This window comes from Schistocerca nitens, chromosome 2, assembly GCF_023898315.1.
Source record: "Schistocerca nitens isolate TAMUIC-IGC-003100 chromosome 2, iqSchNite1.1, whole genome shotgun sequence".
NCBI classification, from domain to species: Eukaryota; Metazoa; Arthropoda; class Insecta; order Orthoptera; family Acrididae; genus Schistocerca; species Schistocerca nitens.
Window position 1 is genome coordinate 58,603,360 of NC_064615.1, and position 21,957 is coordinate 58,625,316.

The following is a 21,957-nucleotide window of genomic DNA, read 5'->3' on the forward strand; positions in this document are numbered from 1 at the left end:
GGAGAATTGTGCACGAACATACAGAAAAATTTAAACAGATTTTCGACGAGCGCCACACGCTGCACGGTTCCTCATGTGGACGTAGCAGACAAATCCCGCAAGTGATTTCTCACTAGTGAATTGAACGAGCCTCCGAAGGACTACCCTGCCTCGCGAGAAATACCCAGCGGCAGCACATCAAGCTGGAAGATTTGGAGAACACTGAACCGCATTAGAACAGGCGTAGCACCAGTTAAAGCAAACCTAGTCAAATGGGGCTTCAAGGACGGAGACAACAAATGCGACTGTGGTGAAGTTCAGGATATGGAACACCTTCTACAGTGTTCCATCTGCCCCACAAGGTGTACCCTTGACGAACTATGGCTTGAGAAGAGAGAAACACTGGACTTGGCCCGAAATTGGGCTGAAAGGCTTTGAAACAAATCTCCGGACACGAAAAAGTAAAGTAAGTATTGTACTGCAAATGATACGAACCGCTGTGTGATTTTTCTTAACGACATCTACTCTCTACACTTCTTACTACTGCCTGTTGCACACACCCTACGTTTTTCATTTTACATTTTACGAATATTGTGATAGCTATTGAAAACCACAAGCACAAATTTTCAGGACTGTCTGTATGGGTATAGGAACATATGTGAAGCTAGGAGAAACTGCCTTATACTTTTAGGGCTGTTTCAAAAATGTGATATGTTAAAGAAATTTAAATTATTATTTTATGCTTTTTAGTTTTGAGTGTGTATAACTTTTTGATCTACTGCAAACATTTGAGGGATTACAACAGAGACATTTCGTGAATTTCAGCTTTCTTTCAGGTTTTCTTCACCTCAGTCAACAAATATATTGTTTCCTCCTACACATATTTCACGAAACGATCGTGAAGGTAAAAACTGAGTAGACTGAAGCTCATACGGAAGCTTAGCAGCAATCGTTCTTACCGCGAAACATTCGTGACTGGAGCAGGAAAAGGGATAAATACTGGTGGTACACAATGTACCCTCAGCCGCACACCAGATACAACAGCGAATTCGTTCTGCAACGTCATTCAGTTCTGACCCACGTTGAAAGTCTCAATTCTCCAATTCGTCGGGAAGTTAATTTAAAATCAGTTGGAAGATTTGTACCAAACAGACAGACAGAAAAACAAAAGTACTCTCCGCCTCACGCCAGACAAGAAAGTGATTTGATACTGCATTGAAAGCTACTTCTGAGCTGTGTTGAAAATTTCAAGTGTCTAGCTCATCGGGAAGTCAATTTGAAACTAACTGCAGAATTTGCACCCAAGAGACAAACAGACAGAAAAAAAGTGTACCCTCAGTCACACACCAGACACGAAAGCGTGTTAATATTGCAGTGTCATCAATTTCTGCGCTATGTTAAAATCTGAAGCCTCTAGCCCATTGGAAAATTTGTATAAAATCAACTCCAAAATTTGTACCAATCAGACAGATAAGAAAGCGACATTGAATAAAATGTTCTCGGGTTTCCAACTGCGTAAATTGCTTAAAACTACACGAGCTTTCGGCCAAGCACTCCTTGGTCATTGTCAAGTGATCTGACAAAATCAATCTTCAGGCCTCCAACGAAAATCCGTCAATTACTGAGACCAGTTAAAGACGCAGTAGGTCTCAGAATACCTGGAGTCTACGAAATACCTTGTGAGTGTGGCCAGAAGTACATCGGACAAACAGTGCGCACTATGGAACAACGCAGGAAAGAACATGAGAGGTATTATCGCCTGCGCTATCCAGAGAAATCTGCGCTAGCTGAGCATGCGTTAGAAAACTAACGGCTTCTGGGACAGTTTAACAAAGGAAGCTATTGAAATAAAAATTACCGCAAACACCCTGAATAGAGACGGCGGCCTGCAACTCAGCGCTGCGTGGGATCCAGCGATCGCGCGGTTGAAGAGGGCACATCGATTGCCGACTCAAAACATGCCCATATATGGCAATGTCACGGGCACCAGTGACGTCACAGCCGGCAGCTAGCGTATATAACGGCGCACGAACAGCCCACTGGCAGTCATATCACTTGACAATGGCCAAGGAGTGCTTGGCCGAAAGCTCGTGTAGTTTTAAGCAATTGACGCGGGTGGAAACCCGACAACATTTTATACAGTGTTATCGCCGCGAGACTCTGCATTCATACAAGAAAGCGGCATAATAAAAAAGGGTCGAAAATAAATCTTTTAACTGTCCCTCCTAACTAATAGCATCAGATCAAGTACAGAGAGTTGGAATGGGACAGTAATAGGATTCCATGTTAAGACAAAACAACTACTAGGAATGGAGACAAGGGCAGAAGGACTGAAATGAAATATTCACCGACGGTAAAAAATCGCAACATCAAGAAGCAGTTATGCGACAGAAACGAAAGATGGTAGGCGTGGTTTCTCCATTTGAAAGATGATGTCTAATCGGTTTTCGCCCCAGTCACATACGAGAGGCGCTGGTATCGCGATGGCACCACTATGAGGATGCAAATCTGGTTTGCTTTAAATACACACTGTAACGGTTGTAAGCGGTAGTTGCCTTTGAGATTCGACGCGGGAGTTGATGTTAGTCAACAATATCTTTAAGGCGACAAAGACGCCATTATCAACACCTCACTGAGTTTGAAAGGTCGTGTAATACGACTACGATAAACTGTCGCAAGTAGACCCGGCCAGGTGACATTACGGAGAGGGAAGGCAATTGTGTTCGGCATTTGGCTCCGGCGCATCGTACTGACAAGGGAACCTCCCCATCGCACCCCCCTCAGATTTAGTTATAAATTGACACAGTGGATAGGCCTTGAAAAACTAAACACAGATCAGTCGAGAAAACAGGGAGAAATTGTGTGGAACTATGAAAAAATAAGCAAAATATACAAACTGAGTAGTCAATGTGCAAGATATGCAACATAAAGGAAAACGATAGCTGATGAGCGCCGTGGTCTCGTGGTTAGAGTGAGCAACTGCGGAACGAAAGGTCCTTCGTTCGAGTCCTCCCTCGATGAAAATTTTACTTTCTTTATTTTCGCAAAGTTACGACATTCATTGACGCCTCTGTTCACTGTAATAAGTTTAGTGTCTGTGTTTTGCGACCGCACCGCAAAACCGTGCGATTAGTAGACGAAAGGACGTGCCTCTCCAATAGGAACCGAAAACATTTGATCGCAAGGTCATAGGTCAACCCATTCCTCCACAGGAAAACACGTCTGATATATTCTTTACGACACTGGTGACGGCATGTGCGTCACATGACAGGAATATGTTGTCGACCCACCTAACTTGCACACTTGGCGAATGGGTAAAAAGATTCTTCTACCTTGCCCGATTTAGGTTTTCTTGTGGATGTGATAATCACTCCAAAAAAAGTGATGAAAACATAAGAGTTTGTCACATAAACTGCATCAAATGAATGCAACAGTTTCAGAGTCGCACAGTTTTCCCTGTGCTCTGTCAAAACATATGTTTTTTTTACGTTTTCAAATGTTTCCGTGCGTAGACCGTCAAATTCTGTATATGTCCATGCAAATCTGAAAATGTCCTGGAATTTTGGAGAGCGAAGTTGATTATGTGTGAGTACCCGAACTTTGATAATTATCTGAAAATAAAAAATTAAAATTTTCACCCGAGAGAAGATTTGAACCAAGGACCTTTCGTTCCACAGCTACTCACGCCAACCACGGGACCACGGCGCTCGTAAGCTAATAATCTCCTTGATGTTGCCTACGTTGCGCATGGACTACTCAGTTTGTATATTTTGCTTATTTTTTTCATAGTTCCACACAACTTCTTCCTGTTTTCTCGATTGATCTGTGTTCAGTTTTTCAAGGCCTATCCCTGTGCCAACTTATAACTAAATCTGAGGGGGGTGCGATGGGGAGTTTCCCTTGTGAGTCTGCAGCAGCAATTTCCGCAGCATTTGGCACCACAAGGATACAACGAACTGTTACAGATCGGTTACTTAAAGGACAGCTCAGAGCCAGAGGCCCTGTAGTGTGCCTTCCACTGACCGCAAACCACCGCCATTTGCGACTTCAGTGGTGTCAAGGGAGAGTTCACTGGAGGTTAGGGTGGAGGTCTGTTCTGTTTCCTGATGAAAGCCGGTTCTGTCTCGGCGGCAGTGATGGCCGTGTGTTGGTTCGAAGAAGGCTGGTTGTCGGCTACAAGCGATCTGTCTTCGTGCTAGACACACTTGACCCACAACTGAAGCTATGACCTGGAGTGCGATTTCGAATGATAGCAGGGGCACTCTCGTGGTTAACCTACGTAACCCGATTCCAAAACTGTACGTCAGTCTGGTGACTCGATGTATCGTGCTGCCATTCATGAACAGCAGTCCAAGGGTTTTTTCCAACAGGATAACGCTCACCCATATGCCGCTATTGTGAACCAACATGCTGTACAGAGTGTCGACATGCTGCTTTGGCCTGCTCGATCATCATATCTGTTTCGAGTCGAGCACATATGGGACATTATCGGACGACAACTCCAGCGTCATCCTCAACAAGCATTAACCGTACCTGCGTTGACTGATAAACTGCTACAAGCAGCGAAGTCCGTTTCATAAACTGATTTGCGGCCCCTGTACAATACAATTCACTAACGTTTGCATGATTCCATTTAACATTCTGGCGGTTGCACCAGTTATTAATGTACCAACATTTGAAGTTTCCAATGGTTTATCTCGCGCTTACGTTAGCCTGTGATCTTGTAATGTTAACCGCTTGAATATGTTATCTAGAGAAATACCGGGTGATCAAAAAGTCAGCATAAATTTGAAAACTGAATAAATAACGGAATAATGTAGTTGGAGAGGTACAAATTGACACACATGCTTGGAATGACATGGGGTTTTATTAGAAACAAAAGTTCAAAAATGTCCGACAGATGGCGCTTCAACTGATCAGAGTAGTAATAATTAACATGACAAGGTAAGACAAAGCAAGGATGATGTTCTTTACAGGAATTGCTCAATATGTCTACCATCATTCCTCAACAATATCTGTAGTCGAGGAATAATGTTGTGAACAGCACGGTAAAGCATGTCCGGAGTTATGGTGAGGCATTGGCGTTGGATGTTGTCTTTCAGCATCCCTAGAGATGTCGGTCGATCACGATACACTTGCGACTTCAGGTAACCCCAAAGCCAATAATCGCACGAACTGAGGTCTGCGGACCTGGGAGGCGAACCACGACGAAAGTGGCGGCTGAGCACACGATCATCACCAAACGACGCGCGCAAGAGATCTTTTACGTGTCTAGCAATATGGGGTGGAGCGCCATCCAGCATAAACATCGTACGTTCCAGCAGGTGTTTATCAGCCAGGCTGGGGATGATGCGGTTCTGTAACGTATGGGCGTACCTATCACCCGTGACGGTAGCAGTTACAAAACCAGAATCACGCATTTACTCGAAGAAAAAAGGCCCGATAACGGTAGATGTGATAAATTCAACCCATACCGTGACTTTCTCTCGTGCAATGGAGTTTCCACGACAGTTCTAGGATTTTCGGTAGCCCAAATTCTGCAGTTCTGGGCGTTGACAGACCCTCGGAGCGTGAAATGAGCTTCGACGGTCCACAACACGTTACTCAACCAATAGTCATCTTCCGCCATCTTTTGAAACGCCCACACCGCAAATGCCCTCCGCTTCACTAAATCGTCAGGTAACAGCTCACGATACCGTTGGATTTTGTACGGATAGCATCGGAGGGTACGCCTAAGTGCCAACCAAACAGTAGTGTATGGAATGCCGGTGCGACGTGCGACTGCACGAGCGCTGACTTACCCGTGCATAGACGAACCCGCTACAGTCTCCATTTCTTCCTGAACTGTCTCAGCAGCATAACGCCTTGTGCTCGGTCGGCCACTACGTGGTCTGTCGTCTAAACAACCCGTGGCTTCGAACTTCGAAACCATTGTCGCCACAGGTGCATTTGTCAACAGACCTTTACCCGTTAGAATGGCGATAGGATCGTAACGCTGAACTAGCACATTCCCCATTCTGATAATACAGCTTCACTAAAAGCGCCTTTTCAGGTAACGTCAACATGCTGCGACTGCTGGCGCATCTGATTCTCTCTCTCATTACAGCTCCTTTTATACACGATTGTGTTGCGCAGTGACTGGCGTTTTGGTGTCCAGCGCTCTCTGTCGGACATTTTGTGAACTTTTTTTTTTTGGTTCTAATAAAACCCCATGTCATTCCAAGCACGTGTGTCAATTTATACCTCTCTATCTACATTATTCCGTGGTTTATTAAGTTTTCAAAATTATACTGACTTTTTGATCACCCGGTATGTTTCAGAAATTTCATTACTCGACATTAATTAATTTTTGGTGCTGCGACTTTTTTTTCGTCAGTGTAGAGAAATGTGTAGGCACGAGGAGACAGTGGCAGCGCTGACCTGTTCTGGAGGCGGGGGCGGCCGAGGCGCCGGGACACGCCGCCCCCGGCGCCCGCCGCTCGTCGTCGGACGAGTGGACGCTCGACGTGGCCGACAGCGGAGACTCGGCCGGCCGCAGGTGCGACGCCAGCGACCTGCCGCAAGGTAGGCTGCTCAGCGCCCGCACCACACAGCCGTCGGTAAGGGCGAACACGCAGGCGCAGCGGACATGGCATTACAGAGAATTTAGATTTTCCTTCAAAACACTCAGAGCGTATCATTAACCTACACCGCTAACAAATAAACTAGCAACACTACGAAGAACATGAAATAACGAAATTTTAGGTATTTTGCGTACACAGTACAACAGGATAATAGGAAGAGTGGATGATTAAGCTGGTAGGTAATGTGAGGGTATGGGGGGTGTGGGGTGTGAAATAAAGTACACATAGATGCCACCTCTGGCAGCAACAATGGCGATAATCCAGCTGGGCATCAAGTCGAATCACAAGGATGGCCTTGTGAAAGGTGGCTACACTGAGTCACAGCGCCAGAGATGGCGCCAAAGATTATTATTCCGCCGCCTCCACTGGCGCAGTAGTAGTTCAGCTGATAGGTATACCTGCTTAAAGGAAGTGCCTCTAACTAAGGGCTCACCTCCAGAGGATGTAATGTTTCCAAGTACAGAAGGAATTAGCATATTTCATCAAAATATAAGAGGTTTTAGAGATAAAGTTAGTGAACTGCTAATAGATGCTAACTCTAAAATTATTGGTATATCTGAGCACCACTTAAATAATTTGATAATTCAGAGGCATCCTTTACCAGGCTACAGATTAGCTGGCTGTTTCTCAAGGAGTTCCTTGCGGGGTGGGGGAGTGGCTCTGTACGTAAAAAACAGTATTTCATTTGAGACCATAGACGTATCACGACACTGCACTGAACAGATATTTGAATGTCGTGCAGCATTAGTTGAATTTAGTGGAACTAAACTTCTAATTCCTGTTGTTTATAGGTCCCCTAACTCCGACTTCAGAGCATTTTTGTTTAAGCTAGAGAGGGTTCTTGATTCACTTTGTAGGAAGTACCAGAAAGTAGTTATATGTGGTGACTTCAATATTAATTTTGTACATGATTGTGCAAGAAAAAGGATGTTGGTAGATCACCTAAATTCATATGATCTGATGCAAACTGTGTTTTTTCAAACTAGGGTGCAGGGGAACAGTAACACAGTCATAGACAATATTTTTATTCATTCTTCATTACTAGATGGGCATTCTGTTAGTAAAAGGGTGAATGGCCTTTCAGACCATGATGCACAAATTTTAACACTAAAAGGTTTTTGTACTCTAACCAATGTCGTATTTAATTACAAACTACGTAGGAAAGTTAATCCAACGGCAATAGAGAGTTTTTCAAAACTTGTCAAGGAACAAGAGTGGCAAGATGTTTATAGTGCCGATAATATAGATGATAAATACAATGCTTTCCATAACACATTTCTCATGCTCTTTGAGAGTTGCTTTCCGTTAGAACATTCTAAACGGGGTACTAGCAGTAATGGACAGCCCGGTTCGCTGACTAGTGGGGTAAGGATATCATGTAGAACAAAATGGGAATTATATCAAAATGTTAGAAGTAGTCACAATCAAGCTACAGTAGCCCATTACAAACAGTATTGTAAGGTGCTTAAAAATGTTATTAGCAAGGCAAAAAGTATGTGGTATGCAAATAGAATAGCTAATTCACAGGATAAAATTAAAGCCATTGGTCAGTTGTGAAGGAAGTGTCTGGTCAGCAGCACAAGGTTGACGATATAAAATCAGTTAGCAGTAATAATATTTCTGTTACTGATAAATCAGATATATGTACAGTATTTAACAACCATTTTCTGAGCATTGCTGGTGAATTAAATAAAAATTTAGTATCTACAGAAAATCATATAAATTTCTTAGCAAATGCCTTTCCGAGATCGACGTCTGAAATACTCCTCTGTGATACAGACAAGAGGGAGATTGAGACAATAATCACATCACTGAAGACTAAGGACTCTCATGGTTATGATGGAGTGTCTAGTAGAATATTAAAGTACTGTGCTGCACATGTTAGCCCTTCATTTAGCCATATTTGTAATTTTTCCTTTAGGAATGGTCAGTTTCCTGAGCGATTAAAGTACTCAGTAGTAAAGCCACTTTATAAAAAGGGAGACAGGGATAATATTGACAATTATAGATCTATTTCTATGCCATCGGTGTTTGCTAAAGTTATCGAGAAGGTTGTATATACAAGGTTACTGGAGCATTTAAATTCATATAATTTGCTGTCAAATGTTCAGTTTGGTTTTAGAAATGGTTTAACAACTGAAAATGCGATATTCTCTTTTCTCTGCGAGGTTTTGGACGGATTAAATAAAAGGTTGCGAACGCTAGGAGTTTTCTTTGATTTAACGAAGGCTTTTGACTGTGTTGACCACAAAACATTACTGCAGAAGTTGGACCATTATGGAGTAATGGGAGTAGCTTACAATTGGTTCGCCTCTTACTTTAAGAACAGAAAACAGAAGGTAATTCTCCGCAATATTGAGAGTGGTAGTGATGTTCAGTCCCAATGGGGCACTGTTAAGTGGGGCGTTCCCCAAGGGTCGGTGCTGGGGCCACTGCTGTTTCTTATTTATACATATAAATGATATGCCTTCTAGTATTACAGGTGATTCAAAAATATTTCTGTTTGCTGATGACACCAGCTTCGTAGTGAAGGATCTTGTGTGTAATATTGAAACAGTATCAAATAATGTAGTTCATGAAATAAATTTGTGGCTTGTGGAAAATAATTTGATGTTAAATCAAAGTAAGACTCAGTTTTTACAGTTTCTAACTCACAATTCATCAAGAACCGATATTTTGATCAGACAGAATGGGCATATTATAAGCGAGACGGAACAGTTCAAGTTCCTAGGCGTTCGGATAGATAGTAAGCTGTTGTGGAAAGCCCATGTCCAGGATCTTGTTCAGAAACTAAATGCTGCTTTATTTACCATTAGAACAGTATCTGAAATAAGTGACACTTCAACACGAAAAGTAGTCTACTTCACATATTTTCATATGCTTATGTCGTATGGTATTATTTTTTGGGGTAATTCTTCTGATGCAAAAAGCGTATTTTGGCTCAAAAACGGGCTGTTCGAGCTATATGTGGTGTAAGTTCGAGAACGTCTTGTCGACCCCTATTCAATAGTCTGGGAATTCTGGAATTGCCCTTAGAGTATATATTTTCTTTAATGTCGTTTGTTGTTTGCAATATTAGCCTATTCCCAAGAGTTAGCAGCTTTCACTCAGTTAATACTAGGCAGAAATCCAATCTGCATGTGGAATGCACTTCCTTGACTCTTGTGCAGAAAGGAGTGCAGTATTCTGCTGCATCCAATTTCAATAAGCTACCACAATAACTCAAAAATCTTAGCAGTAGCCCAAAATCTTTTAAGTCTAAACTGAAGAGTTTCCTCATGGCTCACTCCTTCAATTCTGTCGAGGAGCTCCTGGAACATCTAAAAAATTAAGCAAATTCCAGTGTTACATTGTTGATTTTCTTTATTTAAACTTACTTGTCACCTGAATATGTTTTTTATATTTCATTTTATCTGTTTCTAAAATCGTGTTATAATTTCATGTATTGACTTGTTCCATGACCATGGAGACTTCTCCTTAATTTGGTCCCACGGAACAATAAATAAATAAATAAAAGCCGCTTTATAAAAAGGGAGAAAGGGATAATGTAGATAATTTTAGACCTATTTCTATGCCACCAGTGTTTGCAAAAGTTATCGAAAAGGCTGTGTATGTAAGATTAATTGATCATTTTATATTACATGATTTGCTATCAAATGTACAGTTCGGCTTTAGAAGTCGTTTGACAACTGAAAATGCTATATTGTCTTTTCTCTGTGAGGTACTGGATGGGCTAAACAAAAAGTTTCGAACGCTTGGCGTATTTTTTGATTTAACAAAGGCATTTGACTGTGTTGATCACACAATATTGCTCCAGAAGTTGGACCATTGCGGAATAAGGGGAGTAGCTCAGAATTGGCTCACCTCTTACTTTAGCAACAGGCAGCAGAAGGTCATTATTCACAATGTTGATAAAGGCTGTGATGTGGGATTTGAGTGGGGTACTGTCAAGTGGGGGGTGCCCCAGAGATCAGTGTTGGGGCCGCTCCTGTTCCTTATCTATACAAATGATATGCCCTCTAGTATCATGGGTAACTCTAAAATATTTCTGTTTGCTGATGACACTAGCTTGGTAGTAAAGGATGTTGTGTGCAACATTGATGCGGTTTCAAGTAGAGCAGTACATGACCTCAGTTCATGGCTTGTAGAAAATATACTAACTTTAAACACAGTAAGACTCAGTTTTTACAGTTCCTAACACACAATTCAACAAAACCTGACGTTTTAATTTCACAGAACGGGCATATGATTAGTGAAACTGAACAGTTCAAATTCTTAGGTGTTCAGATAGATAGTAAGCTGTCGTGGAAAGCCCACGTTCAGGATCTTGTTCAAAGACTTAATACTGCCATTTTCACTATTCGAACGGTATCGAAAGTGAGTGATATTTCGACACGTAAATTATTCTACTTTGCTTATTTTCATTCACTTATGTCGCATGGTATTATGTTTTGGGGTAACTCTTCCCATTCTAGAAGGATATTTTTGGCTCAGAAACGGGCGGTTCGGGCAATAAGTGGTGTGAGTTCACGAAGCTCTTGTCGACCTCTTTTCACGAGTCTGGGTTTTTTTGACATTGGCCTCTCAATATGTATATTCCTTATTGTCGTTTCTTGTTACCAATATTAGTTTATTTCCAAGAATAAGCAGCTTTCACTCGGTTAATACTCGGCAGAAATCAAACCTCCTTTTGGATCGGACTTCCTTAACTCTTGTGCAAAAAGGCGTGCAGTATACTGCTGCATCCATTATCAATAAGCTGCCACTCGAATTCAAAAATCTTAGCAGTAATCCACGCGCTTTCAAATCGAAACTGAAGAGTTTCCTCATGGGTCACTCCTCCTATTCTGTCGAGGAGTTCCTTGAAAAATTAAGATGATTCTCATTGTATTGCTAATAGCGTTTGCTTAAACTTATGGACTGATTTTCTTTCAGGTTCATGAACATTTTTTTTATCTGTTATTACTTTTTGTGTTGTAAGTTCATGTACTGACACGTTCCATGACCTTGGAGATTTGCTCCTCAATTTGGTCCTACGGAACTTGACATTTAAATGAAAAAAAAAAAAATAAATAAATGTCGAGAGCAGTCGTTGTTCTGTTGGGCGAGAGAGTAAACGATCTGAGTGTTGACTGAAATGTTGTACTGTTCGATTGGTGTAATGCAGGGCTCTCCAAACTGTTTAGTCAGCGGGACTCATTGACTCCTCCACGAAGTCATAAGGGCCAAGATCTACCTAGTGGGATTAAAGCACCCTAGCACCCCATGATCACCGTAATGTAAGGGTAAAGGAAAGATGAAATCGCAAAAATCTAAGGTTGCGGGAATAGCTATCACTGAAACTAATTACGATTTTTATTTAATTACATAATTTTGATTGGTGGACGTACCTGACCAAAATTCTGACGTATTTTATTCTGACGAATTTCATCGACACAAAAGTGTCTCACTGCACATTCTTCTCGAAAGCGTCCTGCAAAGTTAACGAAATCTCAAAATTATTGTTAGCAACACTATTACTGCAAGACGTAACAGAGGTAGAGTATGTCAGCGCATTGTTATTTCAAGCGGCGCAACAATAAGTTTAGTTATGTAGTCTTGTAGCGAGTAGCAGAGCCAATGTCGCGGTGTATTGGTCGCGATAGGCCTCGAAACTCAATTGTTGGCATTACAGGTAAAAGCAGCACTCCGTCTTCAGGCCGCAAGCGGCCCATCGGGACCATCCGACCGCCGTATCATCCACAGGTGAGGATGCGGATAGGAGGGGCGTGTGGTCAGCACACCGCTCTCCCGATCGTTATGATGGTTTTCTTTGACCGGAGCCGCTACTATTCGGTCGAGTAGCTCCTCAGTTGGCATCACGAGGATGAGTGCATCCCGAAAAATGGCAACAGCGCATGGCGGCTGGATGGTCACCCATCCAAGTGCCGGCCACGCCCGACAGCGCTTAACGTCGGTGATCTCACGAGAACCGGTGTATCCACTGTGGCAAGGCCGTCGCCCCATTACGGGCACCATCACAAATATTTGGCGGGCCGGATACCGGGGATGTCCGACCAGGCAACGCGGGCCGTTTTCGGCCCGCGCGCTGTAGTTTGGAGAGCCCTGGTGTAATGTATAGGTGGAAGAAGGTGCAATTGTCAGAATATATTTGAGAAAGGAGATGTGCTTTTGATTTATGATGCTGGTGTAATGGAATATTTTCCTAAATATATAATGAGGTAAAAAGGTATTACAGTTTTCTTTAATAACAATCCCTCTTGTTCACAGGAACAGTCAACAAAGCATGTGGCTCGTGTTCATTTATTAGACTTGTAATTCTGGTTTCTATGTGCAATTATAGTATTTCTCGTTTTTCGATTACTTCATTGTAAATGGTGTTTAAAATATTTTGTCGTATTGAGAAAGAACCGAGCCAGATACATGTACGTTGAGTCACACTACCACACACAGAACAATTACATTTGTGCTTTGTTGTTTCGTACCTTTTATAGTTGCAGGGGACTTAATTAATCAATTGTGTTAATGGAAATTCCTTGTCATTCTTTATTTTTATTTTTTGCAGTCAGATTGCGTGCTAATAATAGTCAGGGCCAACCAGTTACGAGAGTTCGTAACCGGTCACACAGCTAGTAAAATTATCGCATTTATTCATTAATATTAGTCGTTTCTTTTTAATTAAGCCCCCATGCATATCTCATTCCATGTTGCTAAATGTCAGAATTCATAAGATTTAGTTGCTGCCGAGTGGTAGTGTTCCATTCTCTAGGCAGCACATGACCACATGTTTCCAGTGGGTCAAACATCTGGAGAACGTGCTGGTCAGAGAGACATTCGAACATCCTCCATGTCGAAGTTGGTCAGGACAGCAGAGCTAACATGCGGTCTTGCGTTATTTGGTTGAAAGATGTCACGTAGTATTTGACGATAATGTGCCACCACCGGCCTTAACAATTCTGAAATGTATTGGTTCCTGTCCTATCTGCTACACAATCCACACGTGATCGTGTTGTGTGCCTAATAGTGCGCTGTATTGGTTCAAATGGCTCTGAGGTCATTAGTCCCCTAGAACTTAGAACTACTTAAACCTAACTAAACTAAAGACATCACACACATCCATGCCCGAGGTAGGATTCGCGCGGTTCCAGACTGAAGCGCCTAGAACCGCTCGGCCACCAACGACCGGAAGCGTGTTGTATTCTTACAACATGTGCCGGTCTCGTACAGTGACGACAACATTACGTTTCACGTTGTTCATTCTCCTCAGAACCTCCACAAGCGGATACGTTCATCATGGTGCTGTACACAAACAGGTATTCTTCTGAAAAGTCGACGTTGTGTCACTTTTGGAGCAATTGTTGTCACTGTGCTCATTACTATTGGCGTGCCCCTCTCTGCTAAAATACCTTGAGCATCCATAATTATGGTTTGCGTGCTGACAGTTCCCTGCTCTAGACGTTGCACTACCCAAGCGGGTACTCACCTGGCTAAAAGCTAGCCCACTCCCAGACTCAGGGCGTGTCATGTGCTTCTTTGGATGTAAGATGCTGCGTGGCTGGGCGAACAGTATGTCCGTCCTTTCAGGCACTAGTCGGGGACTGAGATTTAAGTGACGATCAGTATGGTCCTTGTAAACTCATTCATCCTATATTAGCGTGACAGTTGTGGGATCCCAAACAATGCGAGCAGCAATATCTCAGCCTTCCTCATGATCCCATATGTCATGATCCTGCTAGTGTCGATTTCCAGCATGTGTTGGCAGACTTTGTCCTTATTCCTCTGCGCATTGTACTATGTTCTCCCAAAGAAGCAACCTACAAAAGAGATATGTGAATGGGAAATCCACTCCATACAGAACGGAGATGACATTACTATTACCTAGGTTGTGCAGTTGAAATGAAATGTTAATGATTTGCATATTCAACGTGTATTACACTTCATGCCAATTTAACGAGTGTTGCATGCTATGTTTATGGTGTTTATGTTTTAGTGGCAGCAGTGTACTTCACAGCGGTGGTCGTTTTCTACATTTTGAAAATGTTCGTTGATGAAGTTCGTGCTCAGACCAGCCAGCGGTAGAGTGTCTGTATACTGTCTGATGAGGAACGTTACAAAAGAACTGTGTGCTGCTGCCCTATATTCACGCTGAGTGCCTATTAATTGTACCGACCAGCGCAAATAATCATATGCTCCCCGACGTGTACGAGCACAACTATACGCAGATGCATACAAATTGCTATTATTGCAATAATCATGGTTACAGTCTATATACAGCAATAGTTTTTCCACTAAAGTTTTCAGTTTACGTGAGCTAAATAGACTGAATCAGTATGATAACTATATATATATATATATATATATATATATATATATATATATATATATATATATATATATATATATGCCGCGCTCTGTTATTGATCTGTATCGTTGCACTGATAAAAATGTTTCGTAAGCACGTAATTTCATTTGGTTTGAAATAAATGTCAAACACGGTAAATTCACGTCATGCTGGTTTATTATAGTCTAAGCACATCCCATCATTGTCTTAAAGAAGTAACCTTTCCCTAAGCTTGATGGAATTGGTTACGTAAATTTCAGTCAAAGAGTCTGCAATAAGATGCTGATTTCACCAGTTGCTTTAACGAAATCTAAGTATTTTCTCACAATTCGATACCAATATTCACTTCCTTTTTCGTTGTATTACAGTCTATCACTTTTGGACAAAGTTCAGTCTTCCATTGATAATAATAAATTTAAGACAAATTTCGGTTTTTTTCCTATCTTGACTTTAGGTAATGATATACTCAAAGTTGCAGATCTACCTATTTCAAGCTAATTATTTCTAGCAGATCGCAAATCTCCAAAATGTAAGCCGGCCGGAGTGACCGAGCGGTTCTAGGCGCTACAGTCTGGAACCGCGCGCCCGCTACGGTCACAGGTTCGAATCCTGCCTCGGGCACGGTTCTGTGTGATGTTCCTAGCTTAGTTAGGTTTAAATAGCTTACGTACAAGAGCACACGTTAAGTTACGACACGATCAAGCAAGCGCTAGAAGCACATTAACATTGTATAACTTTATCTTCTGTATTCCGCGGTGTCCTCAAAGAGTACTCACAAGGAGTATTCTTGGAGGTCACTTGTTCTACTCCGTGATCTCTAAGTACACTACTTTGCGATCTACTTTTACTTTAATTTGATACAAAAGTGATTCTATTTTACTTTCTTTTGCAAAAATACTAATTTACTTTATACTAGATTTCTTTTCTATTTCTTTTTACATTGTTTCTCTTCAGTATACTCGCTACTATTCAATTGATGCTACCACAGTGGGACTTCGTTACCTTTTTTTATGGAATTTGGATCTTGGGTTTGGGGCTTGTATTGGGTTCTGGATATTATTTTTATATTTTCATCTTTGCGTACAAAGGAAGTGGCGTTACAATTACTGAAAGATTAAAATGTTCTGCTGAATGTTCGGCTGAAGATTTTTGGGAATTGTGTTTAAAAGAAAAAACCTTCACAAGTTGATGGTCCTTCGCTTCCTCGAATCGAAGTATACCAAAGAAGTATGAAAACAACAAAGCCAGCTCACCGCACACTTTCAAAACCCCAAAGGAATACTACAAAGCTATTGACATCGAAGTTTGTGAAACGCTGCAGTCTTTGCATTATGGAGCGGTTTGCTTCAACTGGACTCACACAGGTCATTGCAGTTGAACAAAAGTGCTTGCTTTTTGTAAACAGAGGTGAAACAAATTTGGAAAAATAAACTGAGTTTTTTCAAAAATGACCTAGACATTGAGAGACTGCGGTTACACTTGAATATGTTAGCCAATAAAAAACAACTTGACTTAAAAAACATGCGTCATGTGAGAAAGTACATTACACAAGAGCCTGTAGTTGGAGAAATATTATGTGATGTAGTGAAGTGAATTAAGCTTCTCCAAGTATTTCCAATCACGACAGCAACAGCAGAACGGCCATTTAGCGCCGTTAGACGTCTGAAGTCATATCTCCGATCAACAGTGGGACAGAAGAGCGATTGGCTGTTCTTCATGCCCACCAACATGTTTTGGATGAATTGAATATCCGACCAGTCATTAACGACTTTATATTCGGTAATCCAGTCAGTAGGTCGACATTTGCACCTTTCTAAAGACACTCTAGCCCTAATAATGGCATTTTGAGTAATATTAAAAAATCTTAAAAATAGAGAATTAAATGCATACATAATGTTGAATTTTCAGTTTCGAATTATTAGTACTAGTTTAGTACTCTATTACTATATTACTATAGTACTGTATTAGTTATTTTCAAGTACTTAAATATTTTTAGGGTGTAAGACCCCCCATTAAAACCCGCTATTTACATGCTTTTTGACTGAAAGTATTAGGCATACTGTATTAACTTTATTAACTGTATTAAACCATTAACTTTGTGATATTGTTTTATTTATTCAAACTAAGCTTAAATTAGCTATTTCACTTATTAATCAAAGTGCTATTACTGTGCGACAGCAATATTTTATGTTTTATTCTTTTAATGATAGTTTAGGATTTATTTAAATATAATTTCAGTCTTTTCAGAGCTATGTATTCACTGCTCTGTAATAGTCTATAAGCATGATTATTACTGTAAATTAAATTAGCTTTTTACGAAAGTACCGCGCGTGTTTATGTTTTGTTTCTTTTTTCAAAGCTAAAAAATGTGTCAGGCTTGTCGAGTTTCCCGGAGTGTCGAGTTGTCGAGAGTCCCGTTTTCGGGGTTCTAATGTTGATCATATGACTCTAACATGCTTAAAAAACTTTAAAATTCACTATTTTTCATGTAAAATTTAGAAAATTTCCTGTGGCAAGACCCCCAGTATGCCCCCCCCCCCCTTAATATTTTTTATACGTCGGCTCCCATGTGTATGTTACAGAAAAGACACCTCGTGAGCTAAGAATTAGTATACGTGCACTACGGTAGAATGCAGTTCAGTATGGATAGGTTTACTGATAAAGAGTTGGTGAATAACAAATGCGTCTCATGTGTGGGTTCACTGAATGGAACAGAAGACCAACATGACAAAGCTGTTCCCACAGCGACGGTAAACATATCACCGTACTTTCGCATGCATGCGAGGGTTCTTTCGGAATCGTCTGTTTTGTACTGTACGTCTTGTTGATCGCGTATTACAGTCATATTGTTGTGCAGATAAATTCACAAGAAACAAAGTTGGGTAACAAGCCGAATAACTCATGTTTACATTATTACTCTGCAAGGGGGCACTGAAGACTACCGGTCCTTTATAACAAAATTCTCAGAAAAATTTTAGGACAATTTCCGAAATTTTGTCGATGGAGTTCGTGCATAAACGTATGTTGTATTACGGTGATCAATTTTCAGTCCCATTTTTGGAAGACACGATATACAATCCTGATTGGAATAGCGAAAATTACACTTTGTGTTCCACGCTTTTGCTGAGAGTTCTGGATGCTCCCTTCAATGACAGTACGATGGTTCCTTTCGCGAGCAACTGTGTCAATGATCTCAAGACCTAACAATGACAAAGGAGATACACAAAGACAATATATAACGAACGTAAAATACCAAAGACCGCCCGTGTTTGTGGAGAAACTCACTCTACTATAATACAATGCAACTTTTGAAGTTATGGTTGAGAATTCTATCAGGGTTTACGATGTTTCTGACTATGAGTTTAGCTAATTTCATCGCTCACTGGAACCGAAAGGTTGTGTATTTCCTACGGTTTTTAAAATCAACATGCAAGAGAAACATTTGCCATTGTTTCACTTATTATGATAATTTAAAACAGCACAGGGTGTAAGTTGAGAGAACGTTATTTGGAGAAGGGGGGTTCCCTCGCTGGCGTGCTCATGGTGAAAGCTGAAATGTTCATGCTAAATTGCCTCGCGCGTTCTCTCATTTTCATTAAAATTCAATTTAACCCCCCACCCCCTCCCCCCTGGTGCTGTTTCAGTGTGTTTTAGCTGTCTACACACACCACGAGTCAGCATGAAAGAAAAAAAGTGATGGATAGCGTAGTGACCTGAAACTGGCAGAATATTTACTTTCCGTGGCTGCATTAAGAAAGCCTTACGAGACGGGTGCATTAAATCAGAGCACGTTTTACTCATTCTATGACTTAAAACTTTCATCATTAGCGGCTCATTAAAAAGTCACGGACTGATACACTGCCGTACGCGTTCGGACACGATGTGTGCTTTAGGATAATTTCTGAATTTCTCGTGTCTTTCAACGCATATGGTGTTTTCGTGTACATATTTAGTGGACACGCGTGCGGACCCGAGCTCCATATGCCTGTGCGACGTGTGCTTGTGTGTGTATGTGTGTGTATGTGGGTGGGTGGGTGTGTGGGTGGATGTGAGAGAGATAGAGAGAGAGAGAGAGAGAGAGAGAGAGGGAAAGAGAGAGAATCGATACCGGGAAGTAATTCTCCGAACGATAATCAGGAAAGTTAGCGCCATTCTGTATTCTCAGTAGTTCTAAGTGTGTTGGACAGCCAGAAGGCTCCAACGTTGCTAGTCGTTAGGGGGGCCTCACGGAGCGACGGCCTGCCAAGCTTGGCTGCCACTACACAAGCTCCAGAAATAAAATCCTGCTTGTTTACAAGTTACTGCGTTTGAAGACCGTTTGTCGTTTTCACTTAACGCTTTATTTTTTTTTAACAATTCCCCTAGTTGTCTGCGTCAGGTGTCGATAGCAGACTTTGTTTCTCGCTGTTTGGACTCCCACTGGTACTCACTGCGTGCAGCCCTAGCAATGTTTTCTGGCGCCGTTAAACAATAAATCACTAAACGGAAATGCAAACGTAACAGGACTACGGTAAAACGCAAAAACAGTTATAAAGAGAATGCTATAAATTATCCGCTACCAAAAAAAGTACTCATAGGCAGTTATCTATCAACAGAGAGAAAAAGACAAGCTTTAAGATTTTTTTTTGTCATGACTCAAGTTGACTAAACGACAGATCCCAGGTTTATTTGGCTAGATCCTCTGTAGCTGTAGATTTAATTGTCCGCGGCTCTTCGTTTCTGTTACATCTTTAATACGGTACTGGCCATTAAAACTGCTACACCACGAAGATGACGTGCTACAGACGCGAAATTTAACCGACAGGAAGAGGGTGCTGTGATATGCAAATGATTAGCTTTTCAGAGAATTCACACAAGGTTGGAGCCGGTGGCGACACCTACAGCGTGCTGACATGAGGAAAGTTTCCAACCCATTTCTCATACACAAATAGCAGTTGAACGGCGTTGCCTGGTGAAACGTTGTTGTGATGCCTCGTGTAAGGAGGAGAAATGCGTACCATCACGTTTCTGACTTTGATATAAGTCGAATCGTAGCCTATCACGATTGCGGTTTATCGTATCGCGACATTGCTGCTTACGTTGGGCGAGATCCAATGACTGTTAGCAGAATATGGAATTGGTGGGTTCAGGAGGGTAATACGGAACGCCGTGCTGGACCCCAACGGCCTAGTATCACTAGCAGTCGAGATGACAGGCATCTTATCCGCATGGCTGTAACGGATCGTGCAGCCACGTCTCGATCCATGAGTCAACAGATGGGGACGTTTGCAAGACAACAACCATCTGCACTAACAGTTTGCAGCAGCATGGACTATCAGCTTTTCTGGATACAGAAAATGTTTGACTGGTGCCCTGGCCAGCACATTCACCAGATCTCTCACCTATTGAAAACGTCTGGTCAATGGTAGTCGAGCAACTGGCTCGTCACAATACGCCAGTCACTACTCTTGATGAACTGTGGTATCGTGTTGAAGCTGCATGGGCAGCTGTACCTATACACGCACACGCCATCCAAGCTCTGTTTGACTCAATGCCCAAGCGTATCAAGGCAGTTATTACGGCCAGAGGTGGTCGTTCTGGGTACTGATTTCTCAGGATCTATGCACCCAAACTGGGTGAAAATGTAATCACATGTCAGTTTTAGTATAATATATTTGTCCAATGAATATCCGTTTATCATCTGCGTTTCTTCTTGGTGTAGCAATTTTAATGGTCAGTAGTGTATAATGAGCAAGTAGTAAGTCCCCTGCACCATATTGGTGGCCCCTTCGTACTTCATTTCATGCTTGTAGATGACGCGTTCAGAGACGGCTGATGTGTTGGCTGCTTTGCGGTTGTAACGCTTATCTTGTTTATATCTTTATTCAACAGTTCTTTGCCTTCTCCAGCATACGACGTGCCAGGGTATGCGGTATACCCGATTAACCCTAGCGTATCTTTTACAGAACATAGTTGACTTTTTAGTTATATCGGAGGTATCTCTATCCACACCCATCTGCATGCCACTGATTGAACTGTCTGCGGCTCTTAATTTCGATTACCTCCTGATCCAGAAATTCGTCATTTGCACCATATTGTTGGTGTCCACACCCAACTGTAGCACCCAACTGTCGCCGAACAGTGCCTTGCAGGCGACAATTTTCGAGATCAGTATATCCAAGAACGCAATAGAAGTTATAGTTGCGGACAATTTAGTCAAAAGGGACAGAGCTTTTAGCCCTGGTAAAGCACTGGATTGGCACTTAGTTTGCTTCAGTCATGTAGGAAAATTGTCTCATGCTCTCTGTCAGCTCCCAGTTAAATGCCTTTTAATGTAATCTTACTGCAACCTCTTGACTTAAAACTTTTATGGCCTGTCTGTTGGTTTAGAATTTCTGTTGCTTGTTTTATTCTTTAACGGCGCCATGAAACAGTCGCTCTGGCGGCACGCGGCTTTCGCTGGAATCCAAACGACGAGCAACGAAATACTGTAACTACGTCTAGTGCGTGGGAGAGAGTACGTCCCATTTAAGCCAGTCATCATTTATACTGCCCAACGCGGATAGGGATTTCGAAAACCTCAGACATTTGGGTCAAACCGTATCATTTTTCGGGACACATATACAGTCTGTCGACGATAGGTTGACCGTTTGCGTCGCGGGAAGGCGCGGTGCATGAAATCATTGAACTGTTGGCGGCTTCTCATTGCACTCAAACTATGGCGTCTAACAATGCTTGCCGCTGGTTGTCTGATATAAAACGAATTAAACCACCTACGAGCCTATTATCATATAGTGAATTTGAACTTTGTTTTGTTAAAATATATTTATTTCCTGTCAATAGAATATTTCCAGGCACCAAAAAATCGGGGTTTACCGCGTTCAGTTGTGTAAAAATATCTGGACGGCCCCGAACGCTCTCAAAACTAGGTAAAATCCTGGAAAGCCCGGAGACATGGCAGCTCTAGTTCCATTGTACCAGTTGTTAGGGCCTTCTCCCGTTTCAATCACGTATGCAGCGCGGGAAGAGTAATTA

The 21,957-nt window shown here is 41.8% G+C and overlaps 1 protein-coding gene across 1 annotated transcript in view; it reads right to left on the reverse strand.

The window, feature by feature from the left end:
- The window catches only part of LOC126234834 (cyclic nucleotide-gated channel rod photoreceptor subunit alpha), a 1,223,148-nt gene that overhangs the window by 34,490 nt on the left and 1,166,701 nt on the right, over nucleotides 1-21,957 (reverse strand). Inside the window, exon 15 of the mRNA XM_049943575.1 lies at nucleotides 6,400-6,548. Coding sequence (XP_049799532.1) covers nucleotides 6,400-6,548 — 149 coding nt within the window. The remainder of the gene's footprint in view (nucleotides 1-6,399; nucleotides 6,549-21,957) is intronic.